This window comes from Leptidea sinapis, chromosome 30, assembly GCF_905404315.1.
Source record: "Leptidea sinapis chromosome 30, ilLepSina1.1, whole genome shotgun sequence".
NCBI lineage: Eukaryota > Metazoa > Arthropoda > Insecta > Lepidoptera > Pieridae > Leptidea > Leptidea sinapis.
The window spans coordinates 9,495,609-9,518,627 of NC_066294.1; the positions used below are offsets into that span (position 1 = coordinate 9,495,609).

Consider the following 23,019-nt stretch of genomic DNA (forward strand, 5'->3'; position numbering starts at 1 on the left):
GTAATTATTATTAATACGTACTGGAAGTAACTGAAGCGAAAGAGTCCGCTAGCCCTGTTTTGAATCCCTAACTTTTGTTAATTCTATAGACCGTATCGAGAAATCTATATATATAAAAGAGAATCTATGTTTGTATGTTCCTTAATAACTCCTAAACTATTCAACCGATCTCAATGAAATCTCTTGTAATAGATTCGTTAAAGCGCAAGGAAGGTTTACATATATAATTTATATGGCAAAACTACGTTTGCCAGGTCAGCTAGTCTGTAATAACAGTCAATATTTTTTTTTCAGATTCAAGTATATTCCACGATTAATTGCAACGACTGTTCGACGTCAGGATTTGTATTGTGCATTTTTTATTAATAAAATATATAAATACTTGACAAATTTTTTATTTCAACTAAACAACACATCGAGAGTATACACACATAACGGCAATACAATTTCACAAATCTAAAGCCTATGTCCAGTCAGTTTTAGCATCTTGTAGTTGCAGTCTTCTCTAAAACTTTTTGGTATTAACAAATCCACCTTATGACAATCTTTAACAACTCTGTTGTCATCACGCATTATTGTAGAATCATTATCATGTTTATGATGTGTCTGGAAACTTTTATCTGTTTCTGATCTCGCCGTACTAAATTTCTGTGAATCTATATTTGTGTTCGCTTTTTTGCGATGTAACTTGTCTCCCTTACCTAAACTGTCAATGTTTGGTACAAAAAAGGTTTTATGTGCCATACTTACCGAAGTATTTCTTTTGGGTATGCTTTTAGGTTGAACGTGATATTGTTGCTTTAATTTAAAGTTAGATTCCTTACGCTCTGAGCTTACTTTGATATCGTCACTATAATTGTTGGGTTTCTGCATTACATTACTCTCTAAGTTTCTTTTTATTTTATATTGATGTTCAAAGGAATTTCCTAGTTCATCTTCTAGAATTTTAAATAGACTGTCAATGTTTTCTGAAGGAGTTGTATTTACATTGCTATAGCTAGCAGGGTAGTCTTCTATTTGCTCCAACTTTCGTTCAAGTAAGTCAATTCTTTCACTATCCTTATGTTTCTGTGCTTTGTCTTCCTGTATTTGATCTTCTAATGCCAATATTATCTTTTCAAGCTGTGAAATTTGCCCCTTTCTTTTTTCCAAAGCCGTAATTAGTGTTTGAATTTCACTATTTTTTTCATCAAGCTGGTTGTTTAGCTGAAATAAAATTGTTAAAAGTTAAGTATCTCATAGTATTTATAAATTAAAAGAAATAATGAAATAAAGATTGTGGTTACATACGTTTTCACTCATAGTATCTAATTTATTTTTTAATAATCTTATGATATTGGCTTGTTCCTCTTCTTTCTTTGTTAAAATCTGTATTAAATTGTCTCGCCGTTGAACATCATTCTCATAACTGCTTAATTCTTTCTGTTTATTTTGTAATTCAGTGTCCTTTTCCTTAATTGACATAACAAGTTCTTCATTTTGTTGAGTTATATCGTAAATCTTCGAGCTTTGCTCATTGGCCTAAAAAATTAAACGCATTATGAACAGAAATTAAATTTTGAATCATTCTATAAGTCTTATAAATTACCTTTATTTTAAGATCTTGGATGTTTTCGTTTTCGTCTAATCGTTCTTGTAACTTTAAAATGTGATCTTTGAGAGATGACAATTGTTCTTCATAGTTAACCATTTTGGAATCACTGAAAAAATTGCATTTTTGTGTTATTCCTGTTGAAAATATATACAACAAGATTGATTGATTGATTGATTATTACAAGAAGGTCTGTCTGCGACTATTGAGCCGAATACACGAGAAGATAATTGTGGTCATCGTTTTATTTTTAAGTAGGTAGGATAAGCTCGTAGCTTAGAGACTGAGAGACGAATATTAAAGGACCTAGAGACCTTGGTTAACTGGAAAGGAAATCCAAATTGGTCTCAAACTCAAGCAACCGCCTGCAGCTGGAGCACAAATCAGCCCCCAATATGAGTCATTAGCTAACATGGAAAGCCTTTAGTTAATAGCTCATATGGATAGTGCACAAGGAGCTATTACCGTAGAATCTGGACAGATAATACCCATCACCAGCTGTACTCCATTTAAACTCGCACAACGAAGAGCGAATTGAATAATTGAAGATTATGTACTTTGGCTCGACCTTATAGACCACCATGGGAAGCTATCTAAGGAATTATTTATGTTAATGTCGAATATTACCACTGGATATCACGTCAAATTGAGAAATCCCACTAGCACAATGCTAATGACGCATTTCACAACCCTAATATGATTGTGTGATAAGAAAGTTATTGCCTTTTAAGCCACATTCTGTAACTACGTAAAGGCTACAGAATTCCCGAACTAGAACGAGCTGGGAGTCTTGAAACTTTAAAAGTACTCTCACTACCTTTTCTCTCCTGACCTTCAGTATTGCATACTTCCATGGGCGTTCACTTCCCGAACCACTTGCCCGTATGCTCAATATATATATATAAAAGAAAGACAGGCGCACTCTTTCATATAAGTGATTATGTTTTTTCTTATAATAATTACAATATGTAAGGCATGAATCAATATAATATAATACCTCTCCTGTATTTGTTTTTCAAGAAGTGATTGCTTATTCTCTAATGCTGCTATATAATCGTCCTTGCTTTTTATTTCACTTCTTAATTTAACAACAAATATGTGTGATTCCTTAAACTTATTCTGAAAATTATTAATACATATATTGAAATTTAACTGTATCTTCAAGTTCAAATACAATAATTAATATAAAATATATAAGATTCATACTTCGATTTCTTTTACAGACTCAGATTGTTCCATAAAGCGCTCTTTGTATTGTTCTATTTCGGAATTTGCCGTTTCTAATTTACTTTTCAAAATGTTGTATTCTTTCTCAATTTCTTGATAATAACCTGAAATATTTAAAGTTTTAAAAACTGTAAGAGAAATCAAACAAAAAGGTATTTTAAGTTAAATATACTTAGTCGAGTTTCATTATCTTGCAAAATTTTCATTTTATCATTGTATTTTAATTCAGTTTCTACAAGCTGCGCACACTGGCTTTCAATTATTCCTTCTAATCTCTTCTTTTCGTCAACTATTTCGCTGTACTTATGTTCAATCTCAATTAATTCTGTAACTTTGTTTTTCAATTCACATTTGTAATTATTAACAGATTCATTATACGTTTGAGATAACTCCTCTAGCCGTTTCTCAAGATCTTCTTTTCTGTTGTTAACATTGGAAGAGAAGTTTAAAAGAAGATTACATAGTATAAAATATTTTTTTCAAAATAGTTTTATACTTACTCTGATTGGAGCTTTTCACGCGCATCGGCAATATCTTCTAAGTGTGATGTGTTTTCTTTAATAGATTCGGTTAATTTGTTTAATTCAATATCGAAATCCATTTGAATTTTTTGATTCTGAATTAAATTAATAAAATATTAACATATTTAAACCACCTTTTATATATTTTATCGTCATTGACTATCAAATTAAAGCAATTGCTGAGTCTAATTGGAAAAAGCCTAGCCTTTAAGAAAGCAAATTTGGAAATTTCACCTATAATGTAGGGGTCGGTTGGTAAATGGTAAAGTTTTAATTACAGATTCTTGAACATACATTATTAATGAAACGTTTCGTGTTTAGGATATTCATATTTTCAAGGATGAAAATGAAATATTAACCTGCTCTTGTAACTGTTGTACGGTCCGCTCTAACTGTCTCATCTGTGATCTAGCTTGGTTTAGTGATGCTTCAAGATTAAGTGCTCTCTCTTCACCAATTTTCACTTGCCCATCAGATCGGGTCAGCCTATTTCTTAATGCCGAACTCTTAGATTTTTCTTCTTTAAGCTCTTTCTCCAATTCCTGCATCAACAAAAGCTATTTATCTTTCATCAAATATACAGTATAACATACAAATTTAATAATGAAATACCTCAAGCCTTGCTTTGTTGTTCTGTGATTTGTAATGTTCAATTGATTGAAGCTGTTTACGCAAATCGCTGTTTTTGCAATTTAATTCGCTGACTTCACATGTTAGTTCTTCGTGCCGCAATTGAAGAGATACTGTTTCATTTACACATTTCCTGTAAACAAAAGAATGAAATAATCACCCAAATGAAAACATTATACGTAATAGCTTTAAGGGTACACACACTATACACTTCTATTATAAAGTCCCAGCCACTGTGCAGGCATTATCTATAATTAAATTTAAATGTTTTATAAAAAAATGGCTCGGTCGTAAATCCTATTACTCCACTGCTGAATATCTAAATGATCGCACAGCCTGGGACTAGATTGTGATTATTTTATAGCGATAGAAATGACTGTACAATATTGTATATTTTTATTGAAAAGAGCGCAAAAAAAGAATGCTGGGAGAGTTTCTTGCGCCGCTTCTTCTCTCTCAGAGCGCCATTTGTTTCCGAAGCGGAAGTAGTATCTAGTAGTTATTAGAAATTACATCAAAAAGAATTCTAAAGGAATCAATTTTGAGAAAATAAATGCCTTTTATGCCTTTTATAACTAAGGTGTCACTAATTTACCTGATTAAGTCCATTATTTCACTCATTTCCTTTAGAAATTCAGCCTTACACGTTTCCATAGAGCTTTGTAACATTTCATTTTCTGCACTGAATTCTTTGATTTTCTTTGTCAGTGTGCTTAAGGGACAACCCTATAATGAAATATACACATATCAAAAAAGTTTAAGCTACCATGCATATTACAAATTTACCATTTAAATATTAATTAATTTCTAACACCCTTATTCATAATAGTCTGCTAACTTAAAGTATTGCTAATTCTCACTCTGTCTTCTTCTATTGACCTAAGTCAGAATGAGAAAAAATACTCCTCAGCGGCTGTTTCAAGTTAGCGGACCATTATGAATAAGGGGGTTAGTCTTTATACACTCAAAGTGCATAGGTATGTAACCTTTTTTGTTATTGATGACATACTGGCTGTTTGTAAAAAAAATATTCGATTATGTTTTGTGTTTTTCATAAAATTAAATGAAAGGGAATTTCTTTGAATTCAAGTACGTTTTTATTGCTATGTTTAGTCTTGATTTTATAATTTTACCAACCATTTAAATAAAAATATCTAATTGTTAGATATTCTTTATGTCATGGAGCGACGTCATTTGACGGCAAATGAAATGCAAAGAGATGTAGGGATGTTGCAAGTGGAAGACCAAGTGGGACAATCGCCAGACCTCAACCCCATCGAGCACGCATGGGACATGCTCCAGAGACGTGTTTTGAAGGACTTGGACGGAGTGACAACAACCCAACAGCTGAAGGATTTGCTGCAATTCCATTGGGATCTAATACCGCAAGATGATATAAACAGTCTCATTAATTCAATGAATAATCGTTGCCGACAAGTTCTGAATAGCAGAGGATGCCATACTTTGTATTAAATCATCCTATTCTTTCACAATAAAATCATTTTCTTTAGAAATTTCATTTTGTTAAAAAAATTTTTAGTTGCTTATGTACCTTAGTTTCTGCAGTATATTCTAATATTGTTAATTTCTGTTATTAAAAGAACTTATTAAGAGAACAGCTGTTATTTTTACATCTATGGACCCTAAACTATTATTTAAAAAATAAAATACAACGTTATAATGTGAAAAACCATCCTAAAATTTAAATTAGTACATGTTGCTTAGACTTTTTTGATGTGTGTATAATACATACTCAGAATATAATATGGTGACGATATAATATGAGAATCCTATGGTATATTGTTATGGGGCAGTGCGGCCGATATTAATACTTTCTTTGTGCTGCAGAAGAGGGCTATTCGCGCGATTTATAACCTAGGTCCTAATGAATCATTAAGAGAAAAATTTAAAGAAATAAACATTTTGACTGTTGCTTCTCAATACATTTTTGATAATGTTCTGTATGTTCATAAGCACATTGAGGAATTTTCTAGAAACTGTGACATTCATAATGTTAACACGAGGAACAAACATAAACTTGTTATGCCTACTACTCGGTTGGGTTGAGTTAATACGTCTTTTGTTGGGCGATGTATATGCTTCTACAATATGATCCCAGAAAATGTACAAAACAAATGTGTTACGAAATTTAAAAGAATTGTTAAAAAACGTGTGTGGGAAAGTTTATTACAGCATAAACGATTTTCTTAATGACACCACGGACTGGGAATAAAGCGAACACCCTCATGCTCTTTAATTATAAATGTTTATTGTACATTGTAATCCATATTTTATATAAAAAAAAGCCCGCTGAGTTTCTTGCGCCCATTCTTCTCAGGTCTGAGGCAGTATCTTTTGAATGGGTGGTAGTTTTTGACGTTCAATAATTGATTTTAAATCATATTTTAAATAAAAACATTTGAATTTGAATATGAGATATATAGAATAGAATCGTAAGTAAAGGATGTCTGGTGAAGTGACAGTTCCACCGCAAATGCTTCTGTAGAAAAAGCGTTTTACATGCATTGTTATTGGTGTGAAGGTGCAGGTGTATTTACACAAGACTTATCAATCATACCAGCTTTAAGTCAAAGGCGATGACTGCACCGCAATACATAAGGGATAAGCCAACCAGAGCCAAAGCCATTTTATAATTGCCACTGTTATGAGTACATTATGTCGATCATCGGGAAGGTTTTTATATCCCGACACTTATCGTCATTTACTCAATATCTGGATGGAAGGATGGAAATCTGTATCCCATCAAGCTGGATACCATAAATGTTGTTGCTAAATGCAGTCGTAGCGTTTGTACAGCGATTATCATACAATCTAGATTTTATCGTATTGTGGGGCGAGCCGTTCCCTTCTAAAACATAGCGAGGAAAGCTTTTTCTTGTTTGTGAACAAAATCTGCTTGGGGTGACTGATCGCTCCTGCCATCGAGTAATGTATAAGCATTATTGTGTTTCGGTCTTCGGAAATTAGTGGGCAAATGAGACTTACCATCTTTTGCCTTTAGGTGACGAGCGCAATTGTAGTGCCCCTCGGTATTTTTGGGTTTATTCAAGAATCCTGACCGGCACTGTATTGTAATAGGCAAGGCGTATCAAATACCATCAGCTGAACGTCCTACTCGTCTTCTACCTTATCGTCATATATAAAAAATATATATTTTTTAAGATTTTTATGTTGATCTCTTTATTTATTTTCAATATGTGTAGGTTGATGTAACTACTGTATACGGTTTTAATATTTTATAAAATGCTGAAGTTTTTAAAAGTTTATTTTAAAACAATGGATCTTAAAAAGCGCGTACAGTAACGTAAAGGCGGTGATCACTTAACAACAGGTGACCCGTACGCTCGTTTGTCCTCCTATTCCATAAAAAAAAATGGATCTATTTCTCTCCCTCTCAACTTTTCGGCTGTAATGCTAAAACATTGCCTTCATAAGTGTAATTTTCTGATATGATTATTTATTTACGTTATAAAAGAAAGTTGAAACTTAAAACTTAATAGAATTTTTTGTAGTGTCATACCATTATTTGGCTTATTTTTATCGCTGATACAGGAAGAAAGAGAAGCAAAGGGATTTTTCAATTTGTACCGATCTCAAAAATAGAATTTGACATTTACCTTAGAAATATTCTTCAAATTGTCCACCCAATCAATTACCTCCAATCTCTTGGTCAAAGTTTGTTCACAAATAGCAACCAATTTCATCGGTATATTGTTCATTTTATTCATATCAATTTGTAAACAATCTTTAGTGAACGTATCTGGAACTTGAATTAATAAAATAGTTAAAACAGATTCACCCTGCCCTTATTGCTTCGCAAATTACAAACACTCACGTGTTCTAGGAGACTTTTTTTTATTAAAGAAGTGTGTCACTAGCAAACGGATGATTCATGGAATCACGAATGTGAGATTTTGTAAAAATTGTAACAGAGTTTTTTGTTATTATATTGTTGAGACTTTTATTTTTACAAAAAATAATCATATGTCTACAGAGTATGAAAGGAAAAAACATTTTTTCTTTCGTTTCCTATCTGTAATAAACGTTGCGAAAAAAATCACCAAAGTACCCCTAACTTTTACAGTTGGGGCCATGTTAATCATTCAATCTAGATAAAAATTGAATGAAAAATTATTTACTGTTTACCAGTACTATTTAACATAGTTTTGTTATTATTTATAGATTATGTTTGTAATAAATTAAAAATGCCTGTAATTATGAATTAAAACAATGGCGAACTTGTGCGAGAGAGTTAACCTAGCTCTGCTAACATCCTCAAGGCCGTTGCCTCGGTCCACAGCCTTAATATTAACATTAAGTAGGTGTATAATTAAGAAAGGAAAATTTAAGATGGTTTGTAGACTTTTCCGGTCTGGAGCAGTCAGCAACCACGCAGCTATTTCTGCCGCAAAAACTCGTTCTCAACTGTTTTTTGCGGCATAATGTTCCCATGAACATTTGCAATGTTAGGGGATAAATAATTATTTAATATAAGGTGAGCCATTTTTTTATGTTTGGGTTGAGCAGGTTATCGACTGAAAAGGAGATATTGTAGATGAAGCCACAACCTGAGAGTTGAACAAAGACATACAAGATTTAACAACGATACGTCACTCGAACGGTTGGCTCAGTTTCGTGTCCCGTATCGTTAATGAATTTTATTTATCAAATTTAATTTGTGTAATTAATCCCAGAAGTGAGAGTTATCACTTTAAAAAATTATAAATTGTAAACTTTCTTTTGAGTTTTGATTTACTCGCCTATGTCATGAAGTTTGAGTATTTTTTTGCACCGCTTCAAATAGGTTATCATCAAAATTATTTATAAAATGATAAAATTTGACGAAACTGTATATATTGATTTAAAAAAGTGGCAATGAGTTCTTTGGTATTCCTTCACGGCCTTTTCCGAAGTGATAAAATAAATAAAGTAAGAATAAAGTGGTAAGATAAATGGTAAAATGTATAACTCGAATGGAACAAATCTAATTTGATTTGATTTATATACCATCCGGTGCTGGCTTCTTCTGTGCACACAGCTGAAGGAGTTGTTCGGGGCTCAATCCTCCTACGTTCATTATCTTCAGCTCCGCTGGTAAACTCGTTTCCTGGCCCATGTTGGTTAGTGTCTTATGATTCTCTCTTAGCGCCGCGTACAATTTCAACAATGTCACCTAAATATTAATAGCTTGATTAAATAATAATTCTAAACTAGTATTTGATGATGATATTGAACATATAGTTAATAAATAAATAAAAAGTTCAGAAATAATATTTTCTGTTGTCACATCTAGTAACTCGTTATCGATGAATCTATGTACTCTTGTGTAGTGCGTTGTGACTCAACCGTGGCTTTTGTCGACTGTTTGCGTCGACCGTCCCGCGTCGACTGTTTGCGTCGACAGTCCCGCGTCGGTATGATTTTGATGCGATGGTGTTTTAAAACTACCCACTAGTATTATAATTTTTATAAAATATTTGTATTAGAAATTAGAAATGTGTATAAGCTACCTACTTAACCTATTTTAATTACTTTATATTAACTGTATGCTTTTAGATGCATTTTTGTAACCTTCTTTTTATTAAATAGCCTGTAAGTTCCATTTAAGTGGAAATTCCTGTATGGAACAATAAATGTCTTGAACTTCCACAAATAACATATAGTAATAAAAGTATTTATCACTAGTATTTTTCACTATAAGATTTTATTTAAGACTATTGTACGCTGTTGGTCTTCCTATATGAATTTAATAAATAAATAATTTCTTACATTACTGTTTAAACAAACAAGTTGCTGTTAAACGCTAAGGAGGATAGCAGTCAATACGAGGGTGAAACATGTAGCCATGAAGCGAATCCGATGGCCTAGTAAGTAGTAAAATTCAAATTTCTCCCGAGTGGTGCATAGTTCTTAAGAAAATAAAAATATAGTCCCACGATTGTATTGAAAATCGTCATTAATTGATACACATGTAGGTTATTCCAAACTTGTTACATTCAAAATTGCTAATGGCAGCTCGTTTGTAATAACCTATTTTCCATCCTTGTATAGCAATGCACCACAGAAAAATTAATCGTTAGTTAACCGATGCAGGTCTTAATCTAATATATAAAATTCTCGTGTCATGGTGTTAAACTTTGAACTCCTCCGAAACAGCTTGACCTATTCTCATGAAATATTGAGTGCATATTGGGTAGGTCTGATAATCGGACAACATCTATTTTTAATCCCCCTAAATGTTAAGGACAACTTGTGGACCAACCACACGAATTTTTTTTTAAATTTTTTGACATTTTTTTTTAATTTGATTTGATTATGAGTCAGCATCAGCAGCAGCAACAGCAAAAATACATACAACTTCAAATTTTCACCCATCTACGATCAACAGTTACTTTTGTATCGCGATTTTGATATCGGCATTACAACGTTTGCTGGGTCAGTTAGTAATTTATAAATTTATTAAATCATTCTGCCAACAATGTATACACTAATATAAACACAGTATAATACAACAGCAATAACATTAATATGGTAAGTGATGCCTCAGTTATAGGCGAAAATGACATGCTATTCAACTAAATTAAGCCAAAAATAGAATAAGAACTAAAATACATCATATATCTACGAATATAATCACAATATAATTAAACACAAAAATAGATCGTGGTCATCCCACCACCCCTGAAAGAACCGATTTTATATATATTTTTAATATAATAATAGATATAACTAGAATATAATAATCGATATCTATATAATATATAAAAATGAATTGCTGTTCGTTAGTCTCGCTAAAACTCGAGAACGGCTGGACCAATTTGGCTAATTTTGGTCTTGAATTATTTGTGGAAGTCCAGAGAAGGTTTAAACAAATATGAAAATGTTTGGCATTAAAAAAAACAACAATTTCGTTTTTCCTTTGATGTGTCCCCCGTCGTTCAGAAATCAAATTGAAAGATAGTTTAAAATTAAATTAAATTTAAATAAGAATCTTTGTATCTTTCTAACTTTTTCAGGATGTAAAAACAAACTTAATTTTAGCTACTTGACTAACTACAACTGTTAACTATGATGGCAATACAACGTTTGCTGGGTCAGCTAGTAATTAATATAATAATAATAATATTGACACACTTTTACACAAATTATCTTGCCCCAAAGTAGGCATAGCCTGTGCTATGGGTGAAGACAACGATATATTGATATAATACATTACAAATACGTAACATATAAACATCCATGACTCGGAAAAAAACATTCATATGTATTGTATAAATGTTTGCATCTACCGGGATTTGAACTCGGGACTTATAGCCCAGTGGTCAAGGTCACTAACCACTGGGCTATATGTTTGTATAATTTAAATCCAAACCTGACGCTGATTCATGTCGCCCCTCCATTTCTCGTAAACGGCCATTTTCTCCTGATAACTCATATTTAGCCGCACCATTCCATCACTTTTGGATAGTCCAGAAGAGTCTAAAATTATATTTTTATTGGTGCGCGACCGTTCCATGGGGCGCCAGACGGTAGCGGGGACGGGGTAATAAGATGTCAGCGGGTAGCGGGTGGTGTTGCAGGGAAGGGCAACGTGTTACACTGCTATAAACTACTACCCGCTGACATTTTGAGAGTTAGCTGACTGGCTGAACCGATTAATATGAAATGTTGTGTGCATATCGGGTAGGTCATTAGGGATATTTTTCATACCCCTAATTGATAAGGGTGACCCCAAATATTTTTTTTACAATTTTTTTTCTTTTTATTTTATTATGATTCAGCATTGAAAAATACATACAACTTAAAATTTTTACCCTTCTACGATCAACACCTATTTTATATTATTCTGTTCCATCCACAGATCCGCAATAGGGTTGCAAGATGGCAATCGAATACAATAACTGTAGTTTATACGATATATTTTAAGTAATATGAAATATGGTGCCGATATTGACTCTGCGCAATCTATCTTTAACAATGATTGCAAGTAGTGCTTATTAATTTACCATTATTTTATTTATTGAAGTGAAAACATCATAAGAATCGTTGTGAAAAGAAAAAAGAGCACAGACATAAATTCATAATATTAAACATGGAAGATAATGAGATAGGAAGCATTATTACATTGTTTTGGTACCAAGCGATCATAGTTGAAGAAGAGATTGTCTTATGTATGACGCGAGTATACCTTAATATATTCTGAATCCATGCGCACGAAATCTTACTACATAGACACCAGGAGAACATATAGTATATATAAGTGGTGATAGTAATGTCTTTCATAGTGGTTGAAATCATGTGTCATCCTAGCAATACGTACCAGGACTTCATATGCAGTTTAGAGGTGCATGCACAATGAAGTCACAATATTTAATGTCATATTATAAAGTATTGCTTAAATACTCGATTATTAAATTACTTACGGTCTATATTATTGTCGTAATCAGCAAATATTAAATCTTCTTGAGAATTGTCCAGACAATCATCAGAGAACGTATTTAGTTCTGCTTCCAGCTCTTCATATCTTTTTATTGCTTCCTGTAGCATTAAATCATAAAAATATATTAGAATAATAATAAAGATAAAATATCAGTAGATATTTAAGTTTTAGAAACCACTGGACGGATTATGAAAAAACCATTGCACTATCAACGATACACATAATAATATAAAATTTCCAAAAACACTGTTTTGATCCTAGACATAGTAAGTTAAGCCCAACTTATAAAATATCAAAATGCCATAATCCGATAACGGTACGTGCGTAATCGTTAAATAGTAAAATTGAAAGTAATAACAGTGCAGTGTTGGTAGATGCCCCCCACAAGATGCACCGACGATCTAGTCAAGATCGCCGGAATACGTTGAATGAGGGCAGCGCAGGACCGATCGTCGTGACGATCTTTGGGGAGACCTTTGTCCAGCAGGCGAAGTCTTTCGTCTTCTTCTTCTTCCCGATGATGATGATGATGATGGAAAGTAATAAAAGTAATTCTGAATAAAAACTAATTCAATGGAAAGATTTCAACTACGTTAATGAAATCTACACAGGCCAATTCGCAGGGCTAGTATTCTTTACAGTTACGCCTTCAATCATTTATTCGTCTAGATAGTCTCTTGCTGTTAGACAACTTAGACAACCGATGAAAACAAACCAGGTTTTTTTATGAAGATAAGGGACGAGACGAGCAGGTCGTTCAGCTGATGGGAAAAAAAAGGATTCTTGAAAAACAAAAAAATCTGAGCGGCACTACAACTGAGACATTAGATGTTAAGTCTCATTTGCTCAGGAATTTCACTAGCTACGGTGCCCTTCAGACAAAACACAATAATGTTTACACATTACTGCTTCACGGCAGAAATAGGCGCCGTTGTGGTACCCATAATCTAGCAGGCATCCTGTGTAAATTTATCTCCCACACGGTGGCGCAACCAGTCGCGCCATCGTGGTGTCCGTAAGCTTCCCAACTAGACACCATACAGACACCAGAGTCATGACGCGTCCGAGCTGATCGCGCCACCAAATTGGTTGTGGAACCAAACGGACACCAGGTGAGTAACTCTCTATAGAGCTGTATATATTTTGTTGGTAGCGGCGACTGGCTGCGCCACCGTGGTGTCCCAGTGAAATATGAGCTATATTTGTTATTGAACACAACGAAAAAATAGCGGTGAACTGTTAACCTCTACTTTCACCAACACACTTAAACAAACCTTTGATAATTTATACGTCTAGATAGAATCTCTTGCTATGAGACAACCGATAAAAACAGACCAGGAATACTAGTTTAGTGTGCGTGACAAGTGACGTAAGAACACTCGCGATTTGAATGACACTCACACTAATACAGTGTGCGTGCATTGCTCAAGTCGCTTTTTTCGACGTGTGATGACAGCTGTCATAGTCTATGTAGACGTGAGAATTAACTAAAAATTTAATTATCATCTACGAGAATGTATCATCCGGAAAGCAAAAAGGTTTTAGAATTATATCTGTGGATATTATGGTAATTTGAAAAAATAAAGAGATAAATAGTTAGTTGATTATGTAGATAGCTAAACAAATTACCAGGTCGGGAAGTTTCTGTGGTGGCTTATGCATATTAGAAGTATTCCGTGTCATCATCTTAGGCTAAAACAGACCAAACAATTATTTGGTGCGGTTACTTTTTTTTTATGGAATAGGAGGACAAACGAGCGTATGAGTCACCTGCTGTTAAGTGGTCACCGCCGCCCACAATCTCTTGCAACACCAGAGGAATCACAGGAGCGTTGCCGGCCTTTAAGGAAGGTGTACGCGCTTTTTTTGAAGGTACCCATGTCGTATCGTCCCGCAAACACCGCACAAGGAAGTTCATTCCACAGCTTTGTAGTATGTGGAGGGCAAAACCAAATTGGCTTCGAAGAAGCTGGACGTCATAAATACAGTATGGAAATACTTCATGCCGGCCCACATTCCAGCGCTCTACAAGGCGCAGGTCCAGCCACGTATGGAGTATTGCTGTGATTTCTGGTCTGGTGCACCCCAGTATGAACCCGATCTATTTGACCGCGTGCAACGCAGGGCAGATAAAATTGTCAGGGACCTAGTGCTCCGTGAACAGCTGGATCTCTTGGCGTTGCGTAGAGACGTCGATTCATTGTGTGTCTTCTACCGCATTTATAACGGGGAGTGTTCTGAAGAACTGTTTAACCTGATTCCTGCCGCCGAATTCCACCTTCACACGACACGCCACAAGTTAGGATATCATCCCAACCATCTGGATGAGTGGCGGTCTTCGACAGTGCGGTTCGCGTAAACCTTCCACGCTCCTGTGCTTCCTTTGGTGTTGCATGAGTATGTGGGAGGCGGTGATCATTTAACACCAGGTAACCCGTACGCTCTTTTTTTTTCCTTTTCCATAAAAAAAGATGGAGACCTGTCCATCTCTCATCGCGGGGGGACTATAACAAATTAACTGTATAACTCACGATCTTCCCAGTTGGTACTGTGACTACTGGTCTCAGTGGTCTATTCGCAGCTACCGCATCAATGTTCTTTTCGATGTGATTTCTCTTACTTGCCGGATATAAGATTCTCTGAATGTAAAATGCGTGAAACGTTAATTAATTTATTGTTTATATGCATTTTTGTAAGTAAGAAGCGTATCAGGAACGTAAATTAAACGTAACTCTAATAGAGTACTAGAAGTCATGGATTTGTGCAGGCTTTGCGTTGGTGTGCTATGGTTATATCAAAAAAATAGAAGACCAAAAAAATTAAAATGGATTCAAATTTTAAATTCCTAATGATTGATACAAATATATAAAAACATAAAATTAAATCAACAAGAACTGTTAAGTAGATTCACAGTCAAAGTGAGAGAGTCAAAGGAAACGGCGTAAGAATCACAGATTTTTTATAAAATTTCATAAGTAATAATATTTTACATAAAATTCGCAATTGTCTAACAATATATTTGTTAACAAATATTTCGATCATTAATAGACGAGCCCAAAATCCAGATTTGATTTCACATTATGGTAAGAAATAAATATGGGTTGTTATAAAATTTGAGAGTCCAGGAAAAATTTACAAAAATAATAACAGATTCGTATCTAAGAGGTGGTAGTAGAAGAAAAGGGCGAGAAACTAAACGTTGGGAAGACGAAGTGAAAAGAGACGCCGGGCCTTAATGGATCCAAATAGTGAAAGACAGAGAGGCGTGGAAATCTTTAGAGGGGGCCTTTGTCGAAAGACAAGCTGTTTAACTGAACATATAATTTAGATTTACAAGAGATTGATTGAAAAAGATTTTTTACAAGAGACGGAAGATATGAAGAAGATATTGAATGTCCTGCAAAAATGTCTTAATGAACGGCCAGACTGTGCCAAAAGAGGCGCGAATGGCTGTCCATAATGGAGTGCTTGTTGTCACGTTAATGTACGGAAGTGAGAGTTAGGTATGGCAGAAGAAGCATAAAAGCAGAATTAACGCAGTTGAGATGCGATCACTGCGTAGTATGTGTGGGGTAAGACTGATTGATAAAATTCCGAATGCGGTAATACGAGCGCGCTGTGGTCTGAAAGAAGATGTTAAGAGTCTGAGAAAGGAATGCTGAAATGGTTTGGACACGTGGAGCGAATGACTGAAGAAATAATGAATTATCAAATATATAAGGCAAGTTTGTGTGGGTAAGTCGGTCGCGGGTGATCTCGTAGAATATTCGTCGACCAAATTGGGGACGTTTTGAGGAAAGGAAAGGTCTGAAGCACCCGCAACCGGCGAGCATGTACGAAAAGAGTTATAAATGTAGAGGAGGCGCATGAGGTTTGTAAGGATAGAAGCAAGTGGTAATCTATTGTCTCTGCCTACCCCGACGGGAAAAAGGCGTGAGTATGTGTGTGTGTGTGTATAATTTAGATTTTATATTTAGTAAAATATCCTTTATAAACTATTTGTGAACAGCTTCAAAGACTTATTTTATATGTTACGTTTATATCCTGAAGAGTATCGACTATTGAAGAATATATCTCTATATAAGTGTTGATTGCATGTGCAACGCCACTCCTTCAGGTCATAAGAATGATATTTTAGATTGTGGCATATGTTGCAATATTGGAATTCGGCGGTAGGAATTTAGTCAAGTCAATAAGTGCTTATTTGTTTTTTCAACAGTGTCGGAATAATATGGATAAGGTGTCATTCGATTCGGAATCGCGTCTAGATCATAATCGGTAAAAACACAGTTCCACATGAAGAAACTGCAAAATTTATAAGCAATTTACTAAACAAAGAGTGTTTGATTCTTGCAAATACCTCAAAAACTAGTGAAGATTTTTGAAATCTAAAAACAGATTCATAAAGAGGATGAAATTTCATAGAAAAATTAAAAAAGCACTTGTTGACTGGACCTATTAGAACTAACAGCTCTTTTTAACAGTCCAAGTGTGTTGCTGGGAATTGTGCGAAAGAAGACACACAATGAAACATTGATTGTACGCAACGCCAATTGTATATAAGAATCTTAGATGATTTGTACGTCTAGATAAACTTTGACGGCTGTGAAAACGTCGAAAAGGGTTGACAGTTTTTTTTTATGGAAAAAGGAGGACAAACGAGCGTACGGGTCACCTGGTGTTAAGTGATCACCGCCGCCCACATTCTCTTTCAACACCAGAAGAATCACAGGAGCGTTGCCGGCCTTTAAGGAAGGTGTACGCGCTTTTTTTGGAGGTGCCCATGTCGTATCGTCCCGGAAACACCGCACAAGGAAGCTCATTCCACAGCTTTGTAGTACGTGGAAGAAAGCTCCTTGAAAAGCGCACAGTGGAGGACCGCCACATATCCAGATGGTGGGGATGATAGCCTAATTTGTGGCGTGTCGTGCGAAGGTGGAATTCGGCGGCAGGAATCAGGCGAAATAGCTCTTCGGAACACTCCCCGTGATAAATGCGGTAGAAGACAACTAATTTAACCCCTATTTTGAGTAATGCACTAACACTAACACAAAGTGACACACAGATCGCGAGTGTAAGACGTAGCGTGTCACTAAAGTAATAAACCTGGCCTGTTTTCATCTAGAGCCTATCTAGACGCATAAATTATCTAAGATAAGGATAATAATTTTCAAACGCTAAGATCCAATATAAATGTATTTTGCATTACTCCGATTAATAAGAAAGGATCGTCCAGTAGATTAGCTAAAATGATTTGAACAATTTGTGTATTAAACCTAGAAGTGAGGGTTATCACTTTAAAAACATAACAAATTCTTTAGATTCACAAGAGCGACATCTCAAGTAATTTACCTAATATGAAAATATTGGGGTTGAGCAGTTTATCAACTGTAAAGTGGATCCTGTAGATGAGACCACAACCCGAGAGTTGAACATAGCATACAAGATTTTATGACGATACGTCACTCGAACGGTTAGCTCAGTTGGGAGAGCAAAGGCACGGAACGCCAGAGGTCGTGGGTTCGAGTCTCGCATCTTTCATAAAATTTTGTTTTCAAATTTTATTTGTGTAAGATGATTTGTGTTTACCTTCTGTGCCGGAAATAGTCTTTCACGTTCATTGTTTGTTGATCGATTTGGCGATTGGATATTTTGTAAGACTTGATCGATTTCCTCTTTCACTTTGTTTGCAGATTTGGGCCGCGTGGACTGCAACGGAACAACTAATTAATTGTTAAAAAGAACTCGCCTAATGCAAACTACTCGGCTAAGTCGAGTTAGTAAGTCTTTTGTGGAGCGAAGTTTATGCTTTTACAACAAGATCCCGGAAAAATCTTCAAAATAAATGTATTATGAAATTTAAAAGAATTGTTAAAAACATTAATTGTGTAGTAAAGATTACTACAACATAAAAGACTCTTTTAATGATACTGGGAGTGGAGTGACCGCCCACAGTATTTATCGTACAATAATTACATTGTAACCATATTTTTTACGAAAAAAAAGAGGCCCGCTGAGTTTCTTCTGCTCTTCTCAGGTCTGCGGAATAGATACTTTTTCGAATGTGTGGTAGTTTTTGACATTCAATAAGTATCTAGTATCTATATCAAATCCTGTTTTGATTAAAAATATTTGAATGTGAACTAAGAAATAGCATTAATAAAAAACCAAACTGAAAAGAAGAAAATACTTTTCAATAAATTTGAATTAGGAAAAGGTGAATAACAAAAAAAAATTATTGTAAACTAGCTGTTTCCCGATTCTTCGTCCGCACTTACCAGGGTAACAAGTAACCATATAAGATTTTGTTCCATTGCTACCACATGCAATCATAATATATCTATAATATATATCATTGTTAAGACGGCGTTCGTAATAAACGTTTTTTATATATTTATTTATTTATTTATTTATTTATTTATAACACACATAGCAACTATCATTACAGGTATTACCTAATGCTAACGTTACAAACAAACAAGAATAACAAACAAATCAAACTAAAACTAATCATACCATCAAACATTACATGACAAATAATATATCACACCAGAAAATAGATAAAACTAAAACATACTACTATTTGTTTGTTCAACCGTTTTTTATCTGACTTTGCAAATCCGACTAACACGAAAAAGTATTAAAATTTTTCGGGTAAATACATAGCCTATGACACCTACACATAATATGGCTTTCTATTGGTAACAGAATTTTCAATAACGGTTCAGTAGATCCAGAGGTTACCCCCTACAATCTCTCCTCACAAAGTTTACATCTTCATAATATAAGTATAGTATAGCATGGTGTGGTTGATGTCAATTGCTTTAAAATATTATTGACAGATATTGATAAAACCTCAGATAATTTATACGTCAAGAGAGAGCCTCTTGCTGCTAGACACACCGATGAAAACTTCTTCTACGTTGGATTACTCTTGACAGAGTCGTGGCCATGTCGAACGACGAACGATTCTACGCCAGTTATCCCTGGCTGTTGCTTGGGGCACATGTGTTGAGGGAAATGTTGGTTAGGGCTTTAATCTGGTCCGTCCAGCGCATAGGGGAATGTCCTCTTGACCTACTGCCGTCGATCCTTCCCTGAACAACAAGTCTCTCTATGGTATGCTCTCCACGTCGCATGATATGTCCTAAGTATCTGAGGATACGCGCTCTGACTGTAGATGATTCAACTATCGAGACGTTTGTGCAGCGTTATGTCCAAGATACTCGTAGCATTCGTCTCCAACACCACATTTCTAGTGCGTCAATCCTTTGTCTCTCTCCTTCTGTCCATGTTTCGGCACCATAAGTATGGGAAACACTAGAGATCTCACTAAATGGATTAACTGACTTAGTTGCATTGGTTACAGGCGTATAAATGATCTAAGGGTAAAACCCCGCGCTTTTTTACATTAAATTATAGACTCTATGTAATGTCGAGACTCTTTCTTACCTCCACGGAGCGAGGTTGGGACGTGTTCCTCGTAAAATACCGAGATATCGAAGCCGTTGTGTTATCATTTTTATTTTTCTGAAACAAATAAAATTAGTATTAAGTTTCTAGAGCAGTTATCGCGGGCTCTAGCCTTCCAAAATCGAAACCACCTTACGGCACAATATGGCACACTCCACATTCCCTCCCCCAGTTCTGACCCATATTTTGTTTGCACGATGGTTTATTTTCCCATAAACTTAATAACCAATGAAACTTACGTAAATATTACGTAATTGCAGCACCTTAATAATAGAGTTTTATTTGGGCACAGAACCTAAAAAAGGAAGCCATTTAGGTTCATTTGTTGTACGTCTGTTGCGGAAATTTGAAAAAAAAAACTGCAATAACTTACATTTGTCCCCTTGAAGCTGTAAAACTCAGCTGGAATGATAACCACATTAAAATGTAACAAGATAAAATAAGATGTGTCCTCTGTCCGTACTTACAATCGTATTGTCGTCATTGTATCCGCACGGTTTTGACTTAAGTGTCGTTCTTCGACCTGCCGATAGGCGCTGTGGTATACGCGATGCTTTATACTGCCCGATATTGTTGTTAGTACAGCCTGAAAGGCATTTTGAGCGTTAATGAAAGTGTTACAACCTTCTTCATCAGAAGAACCTGACTCAACAGTTATTATCTTCACCAAAGATGATAAGGTCAATGTTTGTTTATGCTGTGAGAGTTAGGGAAGTCGGCTTTTGAAGTACAGAAATATAACAAATATATCTCATGATATCTCTTGAACCATAAGGCCCAGAGACTTTAAGTTTGGTAGGAATATTCCATTCATCAAGAAGAGGTCGGGATTTTATGAAATTTCAGGGATTGCGGACATCTTAGATAATTTATACGTCTATAAACTGTGACAGCTGTTAACACGTCGAAAAAAATTGGAAATTGCGGTAAATTGTTAACCTCTATTTTCAGCAATGCACGCACACTTAAATAATGTAACATAATTATATATCTCGAGTGTAAGATGTTGTATGACGTCAGGCCATGCCTAAAAGCAGGAGGCTCTATCTAGAGGTATAAATGATCCTAAGTCTGCAAATTATCACCCTATATGCAGGTATAGTATCCACATGTATGACGCCGCGGGCACTAGCTAGTAAAAAGAATATAAAGCTGTTAGCTAGTAAGGGTTATATCAAACAGAAAGAGCGTTTCGCGTTACAGCATGCAATCGCTCACGAAACCCGAGATGGATCGACCCGACAGAAGGCCATCAGCTGCCGGAACAGTACACTGGAACGCGTGTTTGCTTTCCGTCTAAAAGCACCCTTAGAAAGAAATATTAGCCAAAGATCTATGGTAGCATTAGTAACTGTCCTAAGTAAAAATACTATATAATATGCTAAAATCACCTTTATTCTTCAATTCACCTGACATTGTTATCCAAATACATAATTTGGAGCTAAATCTAAAAACAAATATTTACGAACGAAAATTTATAAATAAATTTCTAAATAATGCATGAGACTTTGGTGTCACTCTGACGGTGAAAAAAAAACTTAACTATTATAGAGAAGGTACCGTAGCAAACTCCGTTAAAAATGACTGAAAACTGAAATAATTTTTAATCTATATTAAGCTGCCAGCAGAATATGACATTGATAAGTAAAATGCTGACAATATTACCACAGAATATTACAAGATTACTTTGCTTTGTATTCCTACAACTTCGCAAACCCCTTCTACATTTTAATTTAAGAACTGCAAAGTTCTAAAGAGGAAATATAACCGTGCCTCCAGATTTTTTAAGCGGCAAATCTCCCGTGCAAAATCGAAGCACATCGTCAAAATCGGCGAGCAGCTTTCCAGTTACCCGACCGGAACACGCAAGTTCTGCTCTTGGTAACTGCAACCAGCCGTTCTTGCCGCCGTTGCACATGGGAAATGACACCCTGGCCCATTCGGCAAAAGAGAAAGCCGATCTCCTGTGCACTCTTTCTGTCTCCAACTCGACCCTTGACGACAACGGAAAAACACTGCCGACCATCCCGCGGTGTCAGAGCTCTATGCCTGAAGTACAGTTCAGATAGAAAACTGTTAGGCGAGCTCTGTTTTCGTTGGACGTCAGGAAGTCGACCGGGCCGAATGGTATTTCTACAATCGTGCTTAGAACGTATGCCCCTGAGTTGACGCCGGTGCTATCGCGTTTATTCCGGCACTCATATACAAAAGGCGTAGTCCCTGACTCATGGAACTCAGCCCTTGTCCAGCCGATCCCAAAAAAAGGAGACAGTTCGGATACGGCAAACTACAGGCCATTACCTCCCTGCTCTCCAAAATCACGTAGAGCATAATTATCCGCCAGCTCTTGGTATACCTAAAGGGTCACCATTTGATCAATGACCGACACGTGATCTTCTGGTATACCTAACACATAGATGGGGGGCGGCTATCGAAAGCAAGGGGGAAGGCCTGGCAGTTAGCCTGGATATAGCGAAGGCCTTTGATCGTGGATGCCACAAGGCGCTTCTCTCAAAACTTCCATCATTTGGGCTTCCCGAGAGCTTTTGCAAGTGGGCCATCCTCACTGGGCGCAGCAAACAGGTCGTTATCGACGGTTATTGCTCGAATCCCAAGCTTGTGAACACTGGAGTGACTCAAGGCTGTGTGCTATTTCCGATACTGTTTCTTCTGCATATCAATGATATGTTGGCCACCTCCAACATACATTGCTTTGCAGACGACAGCACTGGTGATGCCATATACACAGGCCATGCAGGTCTCTCTCGGAAAATCGTCAACCAGTGCCGGGAGAAACTCGTGTCTTCTATCGAGTCCTCTCTCGAGAAGGTTGCGGAATGGGATAAATCAGAAAAATCAAGTCTGGCCAAGATCGCCGGAATATGATGGAGGGTAGCGCAGGACCAATAGTCGTGGAAATCTTTGGGGAAGACCATTGTCCAGCAGTGGACGTCCTCCGGCTGATGATGATGAAGCACATTTAAAAAAAAATAGCTTGCCTTATTCGTTTGAGCCGCCGCACCGCGCAGCTGATGCCAGCTAACGCCATTGGACCGAGGTCAGGGTGATGACCTTAGTTTACTGGTAGAATAAGTAAGTCAGGGGTTCTCAAGATT

The 23,019-nt window shown here is 35.8% G+C and overlaps 2 protein-coding genes across 3 annotated transcripts in view; one reads left to right on the forward strand and one right to left on the reverse strand.

Moving 5' to 3' along the window:
• The window catches only part of LOC126973685 (myosin heavy chain, striated muscle-like), a 31,681-nt gene extending 31,291 nt beyond the window's left edge, over positions 1 to 390 (forward strand). For both annotated transcript variants that reach the window (XM_050821002.1, XM_050821004.1), the window contains exon 19: positions 295 to 390. In XM_050821002.1, the coding sequence (XP_050676959.1) occupies positions 295 to 317 (23 nt within the window). In that variant the 3' untranslated portion in view covers positions 318 to 390. The remainder of the gene's footprint in view (positions 1 to 294) is intronic.
• Positions 380 to 21,414, reverse strand: LOC126973681 (paramyosin-like). Its single transcript, XM_050820993.1, has 20 exons — positions 21,295 to 21,414; positions 20,371 to 20,489; positions 19,883 to 19,960; positions 18,020 to 18,139; positions 14,962 to 15,069; positions 14,060 to 14,122; positions 12,414 to 12,528; positions 11,363 to 11,469; positions 8,998 to 9,163; positions 7,608 to 7,756; positions 4,565 to 4,695; positions 3,952 to 4,102; positions 3,699 to 3,881; positions 3,319 to 3,434; positions 2,991 to 3,238; positions 2,798 to 2,922; positions 2,589 to 2,710; positions 1,589 to 1,700; positions 1,291 to 1,521; positions 380 to 1,206 (listed from the first exon to the last, which is right to left on the reverse strand). Exons 1-20 carry the CDS (start codon positions 21,317 to 21,319, stop codon positions 457 to 459), a joined length of 3,219 nt encoding a protein of 1,072 aa, XP_050676950.1. The 5' UTR covers positions 21,320 to 21,414; the 3' UTR covers positions 380 to 456.
• Positions 21,415 to 23,019: the final 1,605 nt, after the last annotated feature.

Excerpts from the sequence above, each read along its gene's own strand:
- LOC126973681 (XM_050820993.1), bottom strand. The coding sequence starts at position 21,319 with ATGTCAGGTGAATTGAAGAATAAAG. Across the intron at positions 20,490-21,294 it reads AGGTGAATTGAAGAATAAAG|GCTGTACTAACAACAATATC; the intron begins GTGATTTTAGCA and ends AATGCCTTTCAG. Across the intron at positions 19,961-20,370 it reads ACAATGACGACAATACGATT|AAAAATAAAAATGATAACAC; the intron begins GTAAGTACGGAC and ends TATTTGTTTCAG.